At 31.4% G+C, this 20,304-nt stretch overlaps 1 protein-coding gene across 4 annotated transcripts in view; it reads left to right on the top strand.

The window, feature by feature from the left end:
- exp (expansion) overlaps positions 1-20,050 on the top strand; it is a 92,302-nt gene extending 72,252 nt beyond the window's left edge. For 3 of the 4 annotated variants that reach the window (XM_070642589.1, XM_070642588.1, XM_070642590.1), the window contains exons 6-11: positions 977-1,144; positions 1,443-1,641; positions 9,659-9,927; positions 9,994-10,081; positions 18,281-18,544; positions 19,616-20,049. In XM_070642589.1, coding sequence (XP_070498690.1) covers positions 977-1,144; positions 1,443-1,641; positions 9,659-9,927; positions 9,994-10,081; positions 18,281-18,544; positions 19,616-19,713 — 1,086 coding nt within the window. In that variant the 3' untranslated portion in view covers positions 19,714-20,049. Of the gene's footprint in view, positions 1-976; positions 1,145-1,442; positions 1,642-9,658; positions 9,928-9,993; positions 10,082-18,280; positions 18,545-19,615 lie in introns of all 4 variants that reach the window. The other variant, XM_070642587.1, reaches the window with a different exon arrangement.
- The last annotated feature ends 254 nt before the right edge of the window (positions 20,051-20,304 follow it).

The following is a 20,304-nucleotide window of genomic DNA, read 5'->3' on the forward strand; positions in this document are numbered from 1 at the left end:
CTCTGTGGTCGAATGCTTAGGCACCAGATTTGAAATCAGTATCACTCTATTCTGGGTTCGATTCCTAACCGAGCCCGATATCTTAATCATTTTATAAACTGCTGTTGATATGACTTCAATCTTTGTCAATTACCTTTTATGGTTCGTAATCCATTAAAAGCTGAAGATACGGCCCAACTCCTTTCAATATAACAAGATCCATTTAGAATTAATCCTTCCATTTTCTTAAATGCAGCACTTTTAGCTCAATTGCTTTCAGTTGCTTCATTTGCTCTTTCATCTCCCTCAAGATCCCTTATCTCTTTGTTAGATCTGTAACTTCTTAATCTGACAGTAATGCCTCATATTGGTCCATAACTGTCATAATTTACTGTGTCTTATGTCAAAAACTGCATTCAAATGCTTCTTAAATTCCACTTTCAATGCTTACTTTACTGTCTTAATTTTTTTGTGAATATACCGTTGCCACTCAGTCTTTATCTTCAGGGGTATTTGCATACAATTATTGTCAAAGCTTCAACACAATTCACTTCCAATTTATGTGAGGGATTGGTTGACAAATGATGTCAATCGAGTTGTTGCTTTAAGAAGTTAGAGGGAGGGCACCAAAAAGTTCATAAGTCATCCAAAATACCTCATTTGAGAACGACTTAACAGCAACAATCCCAATAGTTATGTCAGACAGTCAAATTACAGACAATAAAGCTAGTTCCAACACAAAAGCCGCTCGCAAAGCAAAAAAAAAGAGTCAAAACAGTCAGCAACAGGTTGCACATTAGACATTAGATGTTAAAAATAACCTGTGCAACCAGATTGATTGGTCTGACCACAACAAAAAAACTTAATAATAGCTCAGTTGAGCTGAACGCATGACAGCCGTGTTTTGTGTCTAATTTAAATATTCAATAACATGAAATAAGAAGCAGAAGTAGAAGAAGTGGACATAAAAGTCAATTAATATTTTATTTGCTTCCAGGGTGTCAAAATTAAAATGGACGATGCAGGCAATATTTTAGTTCGTCGTTATTCAAAAAGTAATGTTTATGTAAAAAGTACAGCCAGTGCACCGAATGAAGAGACGGCAATTGGTAGTGAAGTGCTAAAGGCACCAAATCATTCCTTAGAAATGGATAAAGTTGTTAAGGTAAGGATTTATGATAAAGGAAGTAAAATTGATGATTGTAATTTTTATTGGACATGCATGCTGCATATGAAGGTATCAAATTTCTCACAGTTCAACGCATGATGAGTTTAATGACTTTTAATTCAATTGTCTAAGGCAATGACTGCAATTTGAAGAAGAATTTATCAAGTTCTTGCATTAAGACATCCACTAATGGACCGATTTGTCAATCAAACCTCAATATGGACTTGATTAATTCTCATTTCCAAAAATAATCCTCACTTATTGACTTTTATTTGTTTTTGTTCCTTCCAAACAGATTTTTGACATGAAGAAATTTCAATCAAATGTACATCGTGAATTGAGCCGTTCATATCCAGACAGGCGACGTCTCGAGACGCAATGTTTATCTGTTCTAACATTCGTAAAGTCTGAAAATGATTTGTTAGAATGTCCCATTTGGGTATTGATTGTTAATGTTGTTGCCATGGATATGTTGAAGAGTAAATTGCCACTTGGTGAGTATATTTTTGTTGAGAATTAATTAATTAATGCTGGAATGTCATGTTATGGCGTTGTTTAGATTGCAAATCAAGGTTGGAATTAATAGGAAATTTTAACGGATTTTTCAGATTTAAATTGAAATTTTTGCAAGAATTTAGGGGAATATCAGTACAATTTCAATGAAATGGTTCAAAATTCTAACGGATTTTTTGAATTTGAAATATTTTCTTGTAAAATATTAATGGAAAATCAACATGATTTCTTTAAATTGGTTCAAAATTTTAACGGATTTTTGGAATTTGAATTATTTTATTGCAAAATATTAGGGGGAAATCAACATGATTTCTTAAAATTGGTTCAAAATTCTAACGGATTTTTTGAATTTGAATTATTTTATTGTAATATATTAGGGGAAAATCAATCTAATTCCTCAATGATTACTTCAGACAGATGAATTCTAATGCCTTAAATCCCTTAACATCCAAAACAACATCCATACCGCCTCAATATCCCCATACCGTCTCAATATCCCCATACCTCCTCAATATCATACCATACCAAGTCCATTGCACTCTAAAATCCCATTCAAAATTGTATTGAACTCTCACAAATATTCATTAATGCGGTATTTAAGATATCAAATTAATAAGAAGTAAAGTATGCCTGATTGATGGTCTCAGGGTTACAAATTTCAAATATTTCTGTGTGACAGTGCCCGCACGCATTCAAAATTTTGCCGAATATTTGCTTATCAATTAAGAGACTTTTTTGTTTAAGTAGCCAGGTATCGGGTCAGTAACAATTAATTAATTAGGCTAGAGATATCACAGCGGTGAGCAACAAATGTCATAAAATTCTATGCACACTATGCCTCGATATATGATTAATGTCTCGAATCATTTTTGGCATCACCAAAAGCTGAATGAAGAGAAGCAGCCTCGCTGCATTGCATAATAAACGCTTTCCATTTTTTTTTATGAAAGTGAGTCAATCCGATGATTAATTCAAATTCATCTCCCATCTCGCTCTTCATACATTTTTTCACAACTTTGTCGCATTTAGACGTGATAATTAATTCGATACGCACCGGCCCCATCTCAAAATATTTTCACTTGCAGCTATCAAAAATCTGACATGGGCTTGCAAGAGATGAGAAATTTCTATTCAAATAAAATTATAGGCATAAAAATCATCAGATAATGATTGAAAATATGCATTTGATGGAGATATAATCGATGCAATGTGATGTGTTGGATGCTTTTTTGGGATTGGTGGAGAGTTTCGAGGTTTATCTTATAGCTTGGATCAATGTTAGTCATTCAATATGTACAAATCGGTACAAATAAACATTGAATCCGGAAGTTGCAATGAAAAAGAGTTTCAAATTAAAATCAAAAATTTAACGGATTTTTGAGATTTGAAAATATAATTTCTAAAAAACTCGACTAAATTTTAAAGATTTTGTTTAAAATTGTACAATTCTAGCAATTTCTGCTTACCCGTCAATCACAATGTAGCTAACAGGGTGCCTCTAAGTTGGCACTTGCACGAAAACACGTAAGATTACTCAGACTCGAGAGCTAACCTAAATAAACTGGATGAGCATGTTTATGAGCCTTGCTCAGTATACTCTGCTCTTGAGATGATGCGATGGGCTTACTTGGGTAATACACAGCTTAGCCGTCAAGACGCAAAAATGCCCTGATGACATCCATACCCTAACAGCCTAAGAGCATCCTTTCATGGTACATAAAGACCATCACGGTTCCCAAAAGCGGTCTATATGCCTGTTAGGAATATTCATGAAGAAATATTCGATTCACGGCATCGTGTCACTCGAGTGTAAAATTGAAATCAAGCTACTAGTTCCAAACTTTCATAAATCCATCCAAATATCCATTCTAACCTCAATTAAACAAATCAAGCTATTAATTCAAACAACTTACCGATTAACAGTACAATCACATTTATTTTATCTTTTTCAATAAATCTATAAAAAGGTACGATAATAATAAAATAAAACGTTTAAATAGCTTCCAACCCAGCAAGACATTTAAAATGTATTTACACACAATTCCAAAACTGGTGTCGTCGTGCCAGTTCAATTACAATAAAAGCAAAAATCACTTTAAATAAATCCATTTTGATTGCACATATCGATTAAAAAGTCAACATTGTGTAAACATCCCACACGTAGAGTCAGTACCTGAAGTACCCCTTTTAAAAGATGTAATTACAATAAATTTTATTTGACTTTTTTTTAATGTCCAATAATCATCTTAAATGTCCAATAGATTTTTCGCGACAGAAATTCTCCTTCAATATGTACTTTAAAGTCCAGAGTTGGAAAGCAGACACGTGTGACAGGCAAAAACCGTACAATTTCTTGATAATTTGTATGGTTTTGTAAGAAAAACTTTATAAATTATCAAACATTTGTACGGTTTTTGTCTTGATTTGCTAAAAATGGCTTCTGTGATAGGCAAAAACCATACAATTTCTAATAAAACCATACAAATTATCAAACATTTGTAGTTTTTGTCATGATTTGCAGTTGCAAAACAGGCAACTTTGACAGACAAAACCCATACAATTTCATGATAATTTGAATGGTTTTGAAAGAATTCAGCATTTGTACGGTTTTTTGTAAGAAAATCCATACAAATTATCAAACATTTGTACGGTTTTGCCTGTTACAAGTGCCCATTTTCCAACTCTGCTATAAACACACACGAACTTATATGGCTATATAACGGAACATGAAACGTAGAATGTCACTTTGTTTGCAATTTAATGATGAATTGTGTGTGTTTGGATAAGCAATTAACAGCTCGGCACGTTTATTTGGACAGACATTATGACTAATCAGTGTATTTAGAATTGACAGATTGCCTGTGATTTATTTAGATTTAAAATTTGTCAAATCAAACAATTCTAAAAAAAAATAGAGACGATTTACTGTATAATTGATGTGAGCATATGTGAAGCTTAGAAGTTCAATAACCGGACTATTTTTTTATTATTATTATTTCCGAGATAGCAAATAAAGGAGCAGCAATAGAATTTCTGTTTGTACATGAGATTCAAAGCTGATTAACAGAAAGGCTTTTATTTATAGGAAAATAAACTTTCTTTTATCTATCATCTTTACTATATGCTTGCTGAAATTGTTGTGACCCGGGGAGTACAATGGGATGGCATCAAGATTGATGTCTGGGAGTTGGTCAAGTTGCTTATTTTGGATATAAGTTCTGATTTGTTTTATTTTAGCCTAAGTAGGACATAGTAGGCCATTTAGTAAATTTGGACCATACAAATTGAGTATCCGAGGTATACAGAGTCTAGGCATCATAAACGTAGTATCCTTAAGTTCTCAGAGCATTCCCAAATGTCCCGCTTTAGCATTTTTCGCGATTTCAATGCCATGTGCTTTTAGAATAAGGATTTTAGAGACTAGCTAGACAAAAAAGGAATTAGAAGACTTCAAGATCCACTAAAACTCTACCAAACCTCACTCAGTTTTCCAATAAAGACGACATTCCTAACTAATTCATCCAAAATTCCCAACATAACCTCAAAATCCCACCCAAAGCAACCACAAAAACTCCCACAAATCCTTCACCGCTCGGTTCCCGTCACAAACCTCGAAGGTGGATGAGAGAGTAAAAAATTTATTTTTATGACCTCTCGCAATCTCATCGGATTAAGAACAAAGAATAGAAGTGAAATTATGAACATGAAAGGTACGCACACGTGTAGTTGTAGATGTACATTAAAAATCCACTATACTGAGATGAATCCACACAAAATAAAGAGAAAGAATGTAATCGACTTGGAGCAATTAATCGCTGCTCAAGACTCACACAGTCACTAAACATGGAAGTTGAATTTCGTGTAGGAAATAGCCGCGTCGTGCCGTATTCTATATTCATACATGTAGAATTATCGCATCACAAAAATCTGTTTTAGAAAAAAATTTCTGTCGCTCTGTTTTTGCTTTTTTTTCGCGACCGTATTGCGGAATGACATGTATAAGCATCTCCCTGTGAGGAGGCATACAACTAACAAAGTCCAAATTAGATTTTTATTCATACACGGCTAAGACACGATGTTCTTATATTGCTGTTACCGGTGGAGAAACATGACCCATGAGAATGTGTGTTCTTGTAGTATTTTTAGCTGGTTTTTTGGAAAAGATTGAGGATTTTTAGTTCATTTTGTTCTAGCTGGATGATTAGAATAATAAAGTAAAATATCTTAGCAACCAGACAACGTAGAGAGCTTGGATTTGTAGGATTAGCTTCGTCCTATTCAGTTATTGGCTAATTAATTGATTCGGTAGCTTAAAATCATTGCTAAATACTTTATTTGATGATTTTTGAATTTTATGCACAAAAACACGTGGAAATTTCAACTCGGAAATCAAAAATTTTTTTGACGGTTAAAAATTTGAATTTCAAAAAACCGTTAAAATAGGAAATTAATGATTATGCAGTTTAATTATTGATTTATGGTTTTTGATGTGACTAGATTCATCCTGAATATTAGCGTTTAGTTCCGGAAGCTACTTGTTTCTTTCTGAATCTTAATTTTTAAATCTTAATTACAAAAAGAAGACTTAACTCCTTCTGTATTTTGATTGTGGTCCATAAAGTGACTTCTTCATCAAAAATGCGCACTAACTTCCTCAACGAATCCCCAGGACTTTTACCATTATTTTTTTTTGTCATCGCCAACAAGGAAATGATTACTGAAAAAAAAGAGAGACAAAACCAAAACTGCAAATTGGATTATCCGTAGTATATCTGGTGTGCACAGCACAGCACCGTTCATTTTTATTATAAGCAACTGCTACAAATATTATTACATAATACTTTCATAAATCATTTTGATCATGCTCATAAGGTTCATTAAGGTAGAATAGACAATAAAAGTCTAGTTAAATAACATTAGATCGAACTTTTTTTCGGTGTTTACTGCACATTCCGTGATTCTGTAAGTTTATTGACATTCCATATTGCTTTCCTTCTTCTCCTTCGTCAACTGGCGCTTCACTTCCTTACAAGTAGCTCAAAATTTAGATTTCGTGACCAATTTTTATGCTGCCATCAAAATAAAAATCAATATTTGTTAAAAATTGACTCAAAAAAAACATTTTATTTGTTGCTGCTCATGTCAGACATCCAACGATAACTTATCTGCCATCCATTAAATATTTCTCTATTGTCTATTGTCTAAGCATTATTGGTGTTTATGTCATGTACCGTAAAAATTTTTTATTATAGAGTTCATTTATACAAAATTTATAGAGTTTAAGTCTTCAACTTTGTGTTACAATTGAGGAGAAGCTGCAAAAAAAGAGAAAGAAGGAAATTTTTTGTTGCTGACTTGGTAGGAATGACATGAAGCTTAAGATGGCAATTAAATGACGAGAGATTATTTTTGGATGAAAAATTGAGTGACTTTTGAATGTTTCTTGATTAGGATTAGGTATGGGTGGGTGTGGATTGGTGTAATACTTAGAAATTGTTAGGAACTGATGCCTACAATGGTTGTGAGTGTTGCTGAGATGATCAACTATAGAATGCTCTTAATCCGGGTAGCACAGTGATGTAAATCTCATTTTCTGTCTTCAAATTGTGCCAAGAACAGCTGGGATGATGCTGGAAGGGCACCTTCATGTCACATGAAGAGCTGACAGCAGCACAATGATGCTCTAACGGCTATATTGTACCACTTTAGTAAGCTGCTTTAGTGTATATGATCCCTAAAAATTAATGATACCCAATAGTACACCTTAGCATGTACATTTGAGTATAAAAATGAATCAGCCTCAAAAGCAGGCAATTCATCTATCATAAAGACATTTACCACATCAAACCTAACTCTACAATCCCCAAGAAACCCTTCCGTCACTAAATTCCCACGCATTTCCACCATATCCAATCCAATTAATCGATACAAACTTCATTTCCCTCTATTAATCCCCAATTCCTAATAAAAAATTACAAAAGTCCTCGTGTTATTGATCGAGGGACTTAAGCGCATTTTTGTCCCAGCGATCAGTAATTGATTAATAAATATTAATAGATGTTAATTTTCCTACCAAAAAAAAAGATCCAGTAAGATCCAGATCACTTCTAGACTTAATAAAAGAGATCCAGTAAGATCCAGGTCACTTCCAGATCTGAATAACAAGATCCAGTAAGATCCTGATCACTTTCAGATCTAAAAAACAAGATCCAGTAAATTCCAAGTCATCCTATTAGAAATTTAAGAACTTCATCATTTAACGGATTTTCATTATTCAAACCACATAACGGTCAAAAAAAAATTCAAACTTTGCTCAGTAAACACTGTTAAAACATCGAAAAACATTGAAGAACACTGTAAAACAATGAAAAAACGTGTTGTTGTTTTTGTTGTTGTTGTGTATGAAAATGAAAATTTGTTAATTATAGCATTTATGCGTAGATTTATAACTTTTAAATGCCCGTGGCCGCAATAACTTTATGGAACTGATCTTTTAAAACCATTCCGAGCTCTCTACGATGTCTAGATAAAAAGTTTTTAACGTCAGCCGAACAGACATACAAAGTGTCTTATTAAGCTACCTTTTTGAAAAAAATTTCAAAAATGCGCTAAAAATGCAACACTTAATGTAATAACTGTATGTAATAACCCTGCTGATTCGCAGCAGACTCAAAAAAAAAACTTAAACCACATTAAGCATATTTACACTCCTGTACAACACCGTGTAGTAGATATTATGACACCAAGTGGTCATATTCCTTACTTGCTGTTATGCATTTTAAGCAAGTTATGTGATCTACTTGTTATTAGCGTATGGAGTTGGAAAAACGGTAATAAAGTTCTTGTCGTGTGGCGTTTAGAGAGTTGTGAGGTGAAGCTGGAAGTTCAAATAGTTTGTGTGTTTATTGATATTGTGCTGTGCTAGACTGTGCTTTGGATTATGAGCATGCGGAAACGGTCATTTACCTTATTATTTATAAAAGTATCTCTAGTCTGATTGTTGGGCAGCCACCTTGCAGATGAGATTGTGTAGATGGGCTTTTTATCTACTTTAAGTGGCAATGATCCCGTCATTAGGCTAGTCCAAAGCTGTGCTCAGTGTGAATCTGACAACAATAGTATGAATCTGACATCTTCTGAGACAGACTTGACGTCGACTACCTTAAAGTCATCTCGACTTGGTTCTTGTGTACAGTAACAAGATATGTGGAAATGAAAGTGATTACGGGTCGATCTAGAGTTCCTCTCGCTACGCCAAAGATGCCTTAAGTTGCTTTCTTTGTACAAGTTAGTTTCGGAAATGGTCGGTTGTAAGCCTTATCATCCCTATCCTGATTGTGGGTTTGTAACCCTTCAGACAAGATGGTTTGGATAGGCTTCTACTCTATCCTTTGATGTACTAATTCTGCCATCGATAACATAACCTCAAATCCATTCCAGTCACAAGAGCCATTAACCCCAAAATTCTCAGAACAGCAATTCCAAAGCAGCACTTTCAAGTCTGCTCCAAAATAGTAGAAATTCAAAAGAAATTCAGCCCATTATACTTAAAATCAGGCCATTGTTGATCACATCAATTAGAACCTCAACAAATCATCATTCAAATGAGTAAGTCAAAGTAAGGCACAAAGAATGATCATTAAACATACAAACCGTATGATGTCATCGTGTGTCACTTTAAATAATCTCCAACGTTATGCGAAGAATTAAAAATTCACCGCAATTCAGAATTAGTTCTCGATAAATAAAGCCCACCCGAACTACAGAACCGTAAATCTCTTTTTTTTTGATTCCTTTAAAGATATTTCAATAGTGAAATGTGACTTGTGGATTATACAATAGTCTAAGAAGCGAGGTTGTGTCACATGAATTTGTAATGTGCTGAAAATAAGCAACAGAATCAATTAATAATTTATGAACAGAACATGAGAATTTGATTTGCAATTTAAATGTCCATAACAGTTTTCGTACGTAATTTTAACGAATTTCATTTTACAGTTCAACGTCCGTCAATGGTTGACATTAAGAATCGTCCAAGAATTCCAATACCAGATGAAGATCCATACAGTGTAGCTGGCAACGGTGGCGGTAGTTCTGGATCGTCTGGATTCGGTGCATCTGGATCGTCCGGTGAGATTGGCAGAGATCGTGTTGCTGCAACACGTGAGCAACTCATGATACAAGCACAACAGTTTGGCAATAAAAGGAGCGAAAAGCCTCCAAAATTGCCGCCTCGGGATAATGTCTATCATCATGACATGCCTAAAGTAAGTCACTTCAGCACTTATTTAGTCTAAATATTAATGGACATACTTAATAATTTCCATTTACAGCCTGACTATGATGACATTGAGGACGAAAATCGAATCAAATTAATGGCGCGAGGAAAGTCTGACAAGGGCAAAGATAAAATGAAATATGGTAAGTATATGCACTTCATGCCAATGCACAACTAATTGCTCATTTGTCATAAAAAAAGATTTTACCCTTCTTCTTCTTCTTGTTGGTGCATTAAACAAGCGACGTAATGAAATGGAAATGGCATGACCTTACTAGGTTGTTTTCATGCACATGCTTTGCTTTGTTTGTGGCAAGTAAATTGGCTGTTGAATGCTGTTTAAGTCCGATTAGTTTAGTATTCAATGATGATTGAGTTTTAATTTGCTTGGGGAATTTTTTTAACGGATTTTTGGAATTTGAATATTTTTTTGAACGTTTAGCGAAACTTAACAAAGATAATTTGAATTTAAAATGACTGTTAAATGATGACAGAGTTATAATTTGCTTGGGCTTTTATCAACGGATTTTTCGAATTTGAATATTTTATTGAAAGTTTAACGAAACTTAACGAAGATAATTTGATTTTGAAATGACCGTTAAATGATGATTGAATTTTAATTTGTGGAGAATTTTTTAACGAATTTTTTGAATTTGAATATTTAATTGAAAGCTTAACGAAGATAATTTGAATTCAAAATGACCGTTAAATTCAAAATTATAATTAGGTTTGTTTATATTGCAATAAATCTGCATTTATCGTTATCTAACATATACCTAAGCCATAATTGAGTACATGACATGGCTATACACCCGAGAATCAAACCCCTATCTGATTTATTGACCATATTACTTTCCAATAAATTGAAGATGATTGAAAGTCAATTAATTGATTGAAAAGCGAAAAGCTTTATATTTTTTTCTGCAATCACGCATCATCAAGATATCTCTTTCAGTCATTTCTCTGACATTTCGATGAGTTATCTCAATTTATTATGAAGAAAAAACATTCCAAGGCAAACGCATTCGTATGAAAAAATTAACAACTTATTTATTGGCTGAATGAGAATTAAAAGAGGGAATAATTATGATACAAATCAAAGAGACAATTGACCATAAAGTTCATGACACGATAGTTGTAACTTTGTTTGATCGTGCATCAAAGAGGTTTTCATCGAATTTCTTGTGAAATTGAATTTGTGGTGATTTTTTTCAATTGCAAAATTATTGTTTTGGCACGCTCGGACAGTGCCTTGTTTTGAATTATGGGTTTCATCTTGTGGCAAAAACGGCCTGAGCAGTCATGAAACTTAAATAAATATTAAAACTAATGAACTCGATGTTTATTGATTGACAATAGCGCATTTGAGATTAGAGTAAAAATAACGGTTGTAAATTATTTGAAAAATAACGGTTGATGAATATTTGAATAATAAAGGTTTAGAAATACTTGAAAAATAACGGTTAAAAAATATTTGAATTGCAAAGATCGACAGAAATTTAATAAAATCGTTCAAAATTGATTTCAAACAATAACGGCCAAGTAAGTTTTGAATAATAACGGGCAAAAAATATTCAAACCATGAACAGACCGACAACTACGCATTCCTTCAAAGTAATTGTACTTAAAAATGGAAAGGTATCATTTTGAAAAATTGTATTGAAATATAATCAAAATTTTTAATAAAAATACCTGTCGTCGCCTTCTTTCATGATGAATAGGGTATTGTGTAAAGTGCACAAAAACCGAATGACCAGATTGCTATATTTCATTTATGAATATCATCACCATTCAACAATAAATACTGTAAAATATGAACAGTTTTTAAGCGAAAAAATATGAAAATTGGAACACATTTGATGGATGTTTAAGGCAGGCAATTATGCATTGTTTAACGTTCAACATTGTGTAAGGACGGAAGGCATTTGAGCTACCAATAAATGTGTTCTAGTTTTAATGTAGGAAACTGACCCATTCACGACTTCTTTTAATGATCTTTTTTTTGATGCAAATAAATAAATTGTGGCTTTTATGCCGCAAATGAAGTTAAGTTGGTTACCTGAGGTTAGACATGAGATGGCAATTGTGTTGAGGATGGAAAGTGTTTCATTTGTAGCACATTTGTGGTCTGAATGCGATTCAAACTAATTAGATCTGTACTAATTTGTTCATGGACTGTTCGGAAGGGAATTGAAGCTTTTATTCTTGGAATGACTCAAGTCGTTCTCAATCTACTGTAGTTACAATGCCTCAACTAGGAATGCATGACTAAGCTCTTCAGAATGAAGAAGTAAAAATAATGGAAATTAAGAATTCAAATCATAACGGTCATTCAATATTTGAATCAAAGTTCAAAGCGAAAGTTCAAATTTTGAACCTTTACTTTTTGCGCCAAAATATTAGTTTTCGAACATAAACAGTGAACATTAAAGTAGAATTAACAAAAAACCTCAATCAGCAGTACTTCCAAGTCCTTACAAAGGTTTAAACTATTCTAAACATTGCAATCAATCAACAGCACACCAATAAATTTGACATGTCGGCTGATTAATCACAAGGCGCTAAACTACAGATTTAATAAACAATCGATTTCAATTCAGCACAAAGAATATTCAACGTCAATTCCAATATCATTAATTGTTCACTAACAAGATCAATTACAGATGTAGAATTCGCTACCAAAAATTCGACTCGCCTTTAAAAATGCTCAAATTTGCACAATGAAGAAATGCGCTAATAAAAAAAGAATCAGAAGTAGAACAAGAAGACACAAAGCAAATAATTGAGATTTCATTTCTTAGATCCGTTTCGATGTCGTTTTGTTATTCGCATTATATATTCTCTCACTGCCTCCATAGTTCTTATTAAATCAGGACGATGATATTCTTCAAAGAAATGCTTAAAGCTAGTTTATCGGCAGTTGTCGGGTCTATTATTGGCTGAAAAGAAGTCAAATAAAATTGAAATAATTTGGCTTTTGTTTATTCATCGAACTTTGCAGTTAATTCATACTTTGTAGATGTGAGACTCGCGGTCAATAGAAGAAAAAAAAAATTCTCTTCTGTGCGCCAGTCAGCATAATAATCGCATGTCGTTAATCTTCGTCTCCATTTATTATTTATTTTTTTTCCTTTCTTTTTTTATGCACACGAAAAAATGTAAAAAAAAAAAAGATCTAGAAAAAATGCCTTTTTTAGTACATAGCACATGTGAACTTTGGAGACACAGAAAATACCTACTTTTTTTAATATAAATGTTCACATCACACAGAAGATTCTAGCCAGATATGTATGCGAATAATTTAACTAGGGAAACTTTTCATGCCTTTTAATGTCTCCCGCTTAATAAAAAGTGAAAAAAGTTTAAAAGTCAAATTGAATGTGGGACGAATTTCAATTGCTAGGTACAATTTAGCTTTGATCTTGTAATTTTGATAGCTGGATCTAGAGAGGCTAGGATTCAACAAGGCCAGAATAATATGAAATTAAACATTTTGAAAGAGATGTCAATCCCAATTTTTACCATCACTTACATATCCCTGAATTCGATTAAAATTGTGATTATATGACAAGGAACAAAACCAAGATTCCCTGAGAAGTTCAAAAATGATTTCAAAATTTTCCTAAAAATTGAAAATCTATGAAGAAATCCTACATTAAGTGGTCAGATTCCCCAGGCAACATGCTGCATTCATCCAAATGTGGATCTTTTGGTACTTAATACTAGATCTTACTGACTAGACTTAATGATGTCTTCAAGCACAGCGGGGGCGTAAACCAGACTCACGCCTGCTTCGGAACACTATTTTCGACTTGTCCATCCCGTGTGCCTTTCGAGTGTCATAAGTCTAACCTCAAAAATCCTTATTAAGTACCTCATAACCTCAAACATCCAGTAATTATTGACTTCTACAACTAAAACACCAAGCATTGTCATAAGAATTCAATGTATAAACTGTGCACCACTCCTGTAAATGCATTCTGACTCTAGAATCTTGTCCAATTCAATTAGAAATCCAGTTAGACAACAAAGCAATCAAACAAAAAAGACAAAATTCCAAGAAAAATTCCACCCTGCATAGAAACTTCTGTAATTCTTTAAAGTCGACAAGAACAGCAAGCAGAAGTAAAGGAAAAATTTGCATAAATCGAGAGAAATTAAAAATGTGAGACGGGTTAAGAGGAGCACAACAAAAATTGCATATTCAAGTTGCGAAAAGTCTAAAAAATAATATAATAAATAGTTGTAAGCATGATTGTAACAATTTAGTGATCTTTTACTCTCGATATGTAGTTAAAAGTGACTTTAAATTCCCAGACACATTACATTGGATAATTGTGAAAATTTTCTCTCTTGTCGCACTCATACAACCGCTGTCTATCGACATGATAACGTCAATTTCAGAGTTGCATCTGTCTCAGGCAAAAACCGTACAAATTCTTCATAATTTGTATGGTTTTGTGAGAAAACAGGCAAAAACCATACAAATTTTTCATAATTTGTATTGTTTTGTAAGAAAACAGGTAAAAACCGTAAAATTTCTTCATAATTTGTATGGTTTTGTAAGAAAACAATTAAAATTATGAAGAAATTGTACGGTTTTTGCCTATTATTGGTGCCTGTTTTGCAACTCTGGTCAATTTATCAATTATTATCCACATTTACATAATCATGCTGCTCATAAGCTAATAGAATTTAATGAGTTTTTTGATAAATATAATAAAAATAATTCAATGTCAGGGAATATTGGATAAAAATTCACATTAAATTACAATTTACGCAACATTGCCATTTACTTTCGTTTTTTGGAAGCAACATTACACAAGAACTTTTGTTTGTGTTGTTACAATGCTGACTGCTGGGGCTGCATGCAGAGAAACAAAAGAAATAAAAATCTTTTATGCTGTGTCGCGATTAAAATCTTAAAATTTTTTTGTCGAGAAATAAAGAGAGAAGTCAAGGGGATAATACTTAAAGAATTATTGTTATTATTATTATTGGATGTAATTGGAATTTTTTTAAATTATTTTATCGATTATTTATTCGAAATGTGATGGAAATGTAAATTGGCGAGGAAGATTACTTTGAAAAAATTTGAATTATCAATGAATTTGCGGCTTATAAAGTTTAATATGCATTTAACAATGTAGTTTTAATAGCTTTTCTCTTAACTAAAATGTTGGTTGACTCTTCGAGATGCACTCAACTTTACAATGAATCTGAATAAACTTGGAATAAACTTCAAAAAGTTGGTTAAAAATTCAAAATTCTTTAAAAAAAATTGAAAAAAATTCAATTTCAAATTCGTTCAAAACTCAAAAGTTCAAAAACCGTTACAAAACAGTTAAAAATGTCAATAATTCAAAATTTCGAAAAACGTTAAAAAAAAGTTTAAAAGATTAACTTAAAGTTCGCTCAAAGTTCAAAAGTTCATAAACCGTTACAAAACATTTCAAAGAGTCACTAAAAACTCAAAATTTCGAAATCGTTAAAAAAAGTTCAAAAGAATTAACTAAAGTTCGCTCAAAATTCAAAAGTTCAAAAATTGTGAATATATTTCAAAAGTTTGAACTTTAAAATTGGTTAAAAGTTCAAAATTTCAAAAACTGTCACAAATAATTTGAAAATTTTGAATTTTTAATTAATTTCAAAGTTCAAACTTTTGAAATATTTTGTAACGATTTTTGATTTTTAAAACTTTATAACTGAAAAATGTCAAATTATTTTACAGAATTTTAAATTTTCAACTCTTTAAAAGCAGTTTAAAAATAAAAAAATCAATTTCCTCTTGCAAATTAAAATCTTCAATTTCTCACAACTTCCACAACTCATACACTTTCGCCCATAAAATTTTAATTTACAAAATTTCAATCAATGCCGAAGTCATAAAATCATCAAAATTATTACAATTCTACAATTTCATTTGAGCATCGACATCGAATTTGACATTTTAATATTTAAAAACAGTTTCTAAGAAGAAGATTCCACACCTCGCAAAATAAGTAAAGTCGTGATTTGTCAGCTCATTTTTGCGCAAAATCATTCTATTGCCTGGCTAATGCATTTCTTGTCAGAAAGTATGAAAAAAAGGGATGGTGCTTAAAAATTTGCATTTTTAAAAAGTCTCGACTAAAATTTTAAGTAAGAGTAATGAATTCAACCAATGGTGGCGGAGAGAAAATTTTAGGGCCTTATACTTAGAACTAAGGGCCTTATACTTAGAACAAACGTAGAACTCAAGTACTAAATTTATAGAACAAAGTATTTGAATTTTTAAAAATCGTTTTTTAATGAAATGGAAATATTAAAATAATGCTGTTTTTCTAATTGTAATAGTTGTAATCGGAATGAACACTGTTTATTTAGTCGTCACTGTCATCAAATTCACAAAAGAAATGAATTTGCGTCACAAAATAACTGAATTTATTTATCTTCAAAATAACGGTCAAAAATATTTTAAAATCAAAAAAAATTTGATGCAAATTTGTAACAAGTTTCCTTTCAAAAAAATATTTGTTGTAACGATGACTTTTCTATCCGCCACCATTGGGAATTCAATTAGGAGTAATGGAGCAAATTTAATGTTTGAAGATTTACAACAATTTTCACAAGATCATTCCTTAATTCAAAGCCATAACACTTTCCTGTCGATTTTAAAGTGTTTGACTTAAAAGTCAAATTAAGAAATTCACTGTAATTAACATATCACGAAATTTATGGTATCTTAAGTACGTTGTTTATGAAAGTAAATTTTCAATAATCTCGAGTATTTGTTGTGCAAACTAAATGCTTTAATCAGTATCGACTGTTGGATTTTGGATGGTGTTAAGGTTTAAATAAAATGCTTCAATTTCCTTTGGATTTGAATATTGATATTGGAATAATCATGTGCTAAATGAAGCATACACTGTTGGTACACATAAATTTGGGATCTTCATTTGCTAAAGTAATAAGCAATCGATGTGTTGACGGTTTATTAAAAAATGCAAATATAATTGAAAGTTTTGGAAACTAATTCAATGTTTTGATTAGCAAAAATGCTCTTAATTTGCTTGTTTTGACGCTTCTGTTGAAGTTAACTTGACAATAAGAGAAGTAAACATTGTATTTTAATTGTACTTACTGTTTGTAGGAAGAATTGAATTAATAATTACCGATATTCGATGAATATCCGTTAGATTCCTTAAATTTTGACAATTTAACGCTTATTGTTTGAAGATCTTGCACTTCTATTCCAATTAACTTATTTCCATTGCATTAAAATCATTTAATTTAATCAAATACATTTTTTGAAATATTTTTCAAGATTTTGTTGCACAAAATGCAAACAAAAAGGGAGTGAAACTACGTTTTTTGAACTTAACGAATTCAATTTGAATTCTAAGTGTCCGTTAATTCTGAAATCAATGATTTGGATCAAATTGTAGTGAAAATTAATGAAATTTGCTACTGACTTAATACCTTCCTTTACTGTAAAGCACGAAGGAGCATTGCTGCGCATACAAAACATGTAAATCTAAGTATTTACTTCAAAATATGACTTAATAAGTTACCTATTGTAAGAAATCATTTAAAAATCAAATAAGCTTACTAGATTAACACGATCCATCATCAACATATGAAAGTATAGACTCATGCACAAAGATTGATTGCTTCCCATATTTTTAGAAATTACAACTTCCTCAATTCCTACTGTTTTACATTAAAAACAAAACGATTTTAGTGAAATTTTTCGCAATATATTTAATTACTACTTCCAATCCCACATAATCACTTTAAATTTCTACTTCAAATGCCTTAATATTTATTTTCAACAAAAGCCTATTATCGACTCTCATTCATCACAAAAATACAATCATTGTGGACAATCTAGAGCATACATAATCGAATCATTTATTCATCATCATTAAGTGTACAGCAAGCAAATAAGCCTTAAATTACTTAATAACAAAAGCTTTTTAAACATTTCCATGCACAGCTAATTTCTCTCGAATAATAAAGCATCACTCAATTCAGACTCGTTGTCGTCGTATGTAACCGACCCTTGAAGAATATTTACCATACAATCGAGTGATCTTCAGACTGTAAAACTGAATTTTTACTTCTATTATTTTCATTTAGAGCGAAAGCTGCTGAAAAATGCAAATTTAGGTCTTTCGTCTGTTGCTTCTTCCACCTTGTTATACAATCGGATCTTTTTGCCAATTTGTCATGAACAATTTGAGGTTAAAATTGAATTTAGATGCTTTCTAAATTAAATTAAAATGATCTGATGCTCATCATCACCTTATTGTTAATTATAGTAAGTCATGTATCATTAATTCCTTTCCTTTATCTTACAGATGATCCATACTATTGTGGTCTTCGTGCTCGCGTACCAAATTTTGTGAAAGCAAGCAAACCGCCAAGTAGAATAGTCGATAAAAATAGCAATTACATCAGCAATAAATTAGTAAAAGAGAAAGAACATAGTAAAAAAATGTCTGTAGCACCGCCAATGATGCACGGAAATGGTAGAGACTTATACCATCATCAACAACTGCCGTCATCACATCATCAGTCGCACTATAACATGTGGCATGCTAAGAGTTATGAAAGTGGAATTGGTAAGATTAAATGAGAGAATTTTCTTTGTGACTTTACTTGGCAAATGAGATGCAATGATGGATGACTTGAGTTCTTGAATTGATGTTGAGAATTTTACCGAACTGACCCAGTTTGCATGGCTTTAATTTTAAATAGTTTTGATTTTAAAGAATATGATTTTTAATTGTTTTAATTTAGATTATTGATTATGTTAGTTGGCTTTGCATTTTGCACAAATTGAGGTTTTAGAAAAAGTTCTCAAAAAAGATGCGAAATTTAAGATGAAAAAGACAAAGTTCAACAAATTGATGCAAAAAATGTTTTAATCTTTGATGCAAAGTTCTTTAACAAAATGAAAACATTGATTAAAAAAAAATCAAATTTTTACAAAATGATGTAAAATTTGAAGAAAAAGATGCAGATTTAAAAAATAATGATGCAGAATTTTAGAACTAAAAATGCAAACTTTTAGAACTTTTGTTACAAAACTATTTAAAAATACAAAACTTTAGATAAAAAGATTCAAAGTTCTGCAAAATGATACAAAATTTTGTAAAAAGAAGCAAATTTTCACCAAAAATGTTAGAACTTTTGATTCAAATTCTATCAAAATGATGCAATTTTCAACAAAATGATGCAAACTTTTGTAATTTCAAAAGCAATTTGTTTTTCAAAATGAAGCAAACTTTTAGATCTTTTGATGCAGTTTCACAATATGATGCAAAAATTTATTAAAAAATATGCAGACTTTTACAAAATGATGCAAAGTTCTACAAAATGATGCATAATTTTACAAAATGATGCAATTTTTAAGAACATTTAATGCAAATTGCAACAAAATGATGCAAAAATCTACAAATGATGCTAAATTCTAGCAAATTGACGCAAAACCATGATTAATTAATGCAAACTTTTATAAAATTGAAGCAAATTCTATTTTTAAATTGACAAATCCATTAAATTAATCAACATTTTTCATCTGCAAGTCATTCTCATCTCCCGCACCAAGTTGCCACTCCTTTGCTTAAATTCTTCAACAGACAAGAGTCAATAAAATAAAATCATCATGTTCATCTCTTCCCTTTAATTAGATTCAGAGGAATCACCTTATCACATATATGGAAGAATGCCATTACCTACACGAGGCTACGTTGCTCAGCCGCGCATGTATGTTGGTGATTGGGACTAAAAACTTCAGCCTTTTTAATTTAAAATTAAATCCATTTAGTCGGTAAAATGAAAAAAAAATCATTTAATTGAATCATCATAAAAGCTAGAAATAATTAAAAAAAAAAGTCTTTTAGTTTAAATATGTATAATTAAATTAATGTTTAATAATATTATGCACTGAAGCTACAATAATCAATAGCTTTAGCTATTTGAAATTAATAAGCATATATGTACCATGTAACCTACAGTATTCATAGGAAAAAAAAAGATTTAAATTTTGCATCACATGTATGTATTATTGTTATTAAAAATGTAAGTCGATGTAAGCATCAAATTAGCTTTAATTATCTCTCATTGAGTAATGTAAGTATACACTTTCTATTGATTTTATTTTAAGATTTACTTCCTTTTGTCAATAACTTTAAAGATGATACAATGTTAGTTAAGTATGCGAAAACATGAAGCTTTTAAAAAGTTTATTACATTTGGTAATTTTTGAAATTTTTAAAAAAATTATTGTTTTTTTTAAATTATTTTAAATATATTTAAAAAACAAATTAATTTTTTTAAAATTTGAACTTTTTTGGTAAATTTCGAAATTTTATGCACA

This window comes from Chironomus tepperi, unplaced genomic scaffold, assembly GCF_022539635.2.
Source record: "Chironomus tepperi strain 1889 unplaced genomic scaffold, CSIRO-AGI_Ctep_v1 contig_298, whole genome shotgun sequence".
NCBI classification, from domain to species: Eukaryota; Metazoa; Arthropoda; class Insecta; order Diptera; family Chironomidae; genus Chironomus; species Chironomus tepperi.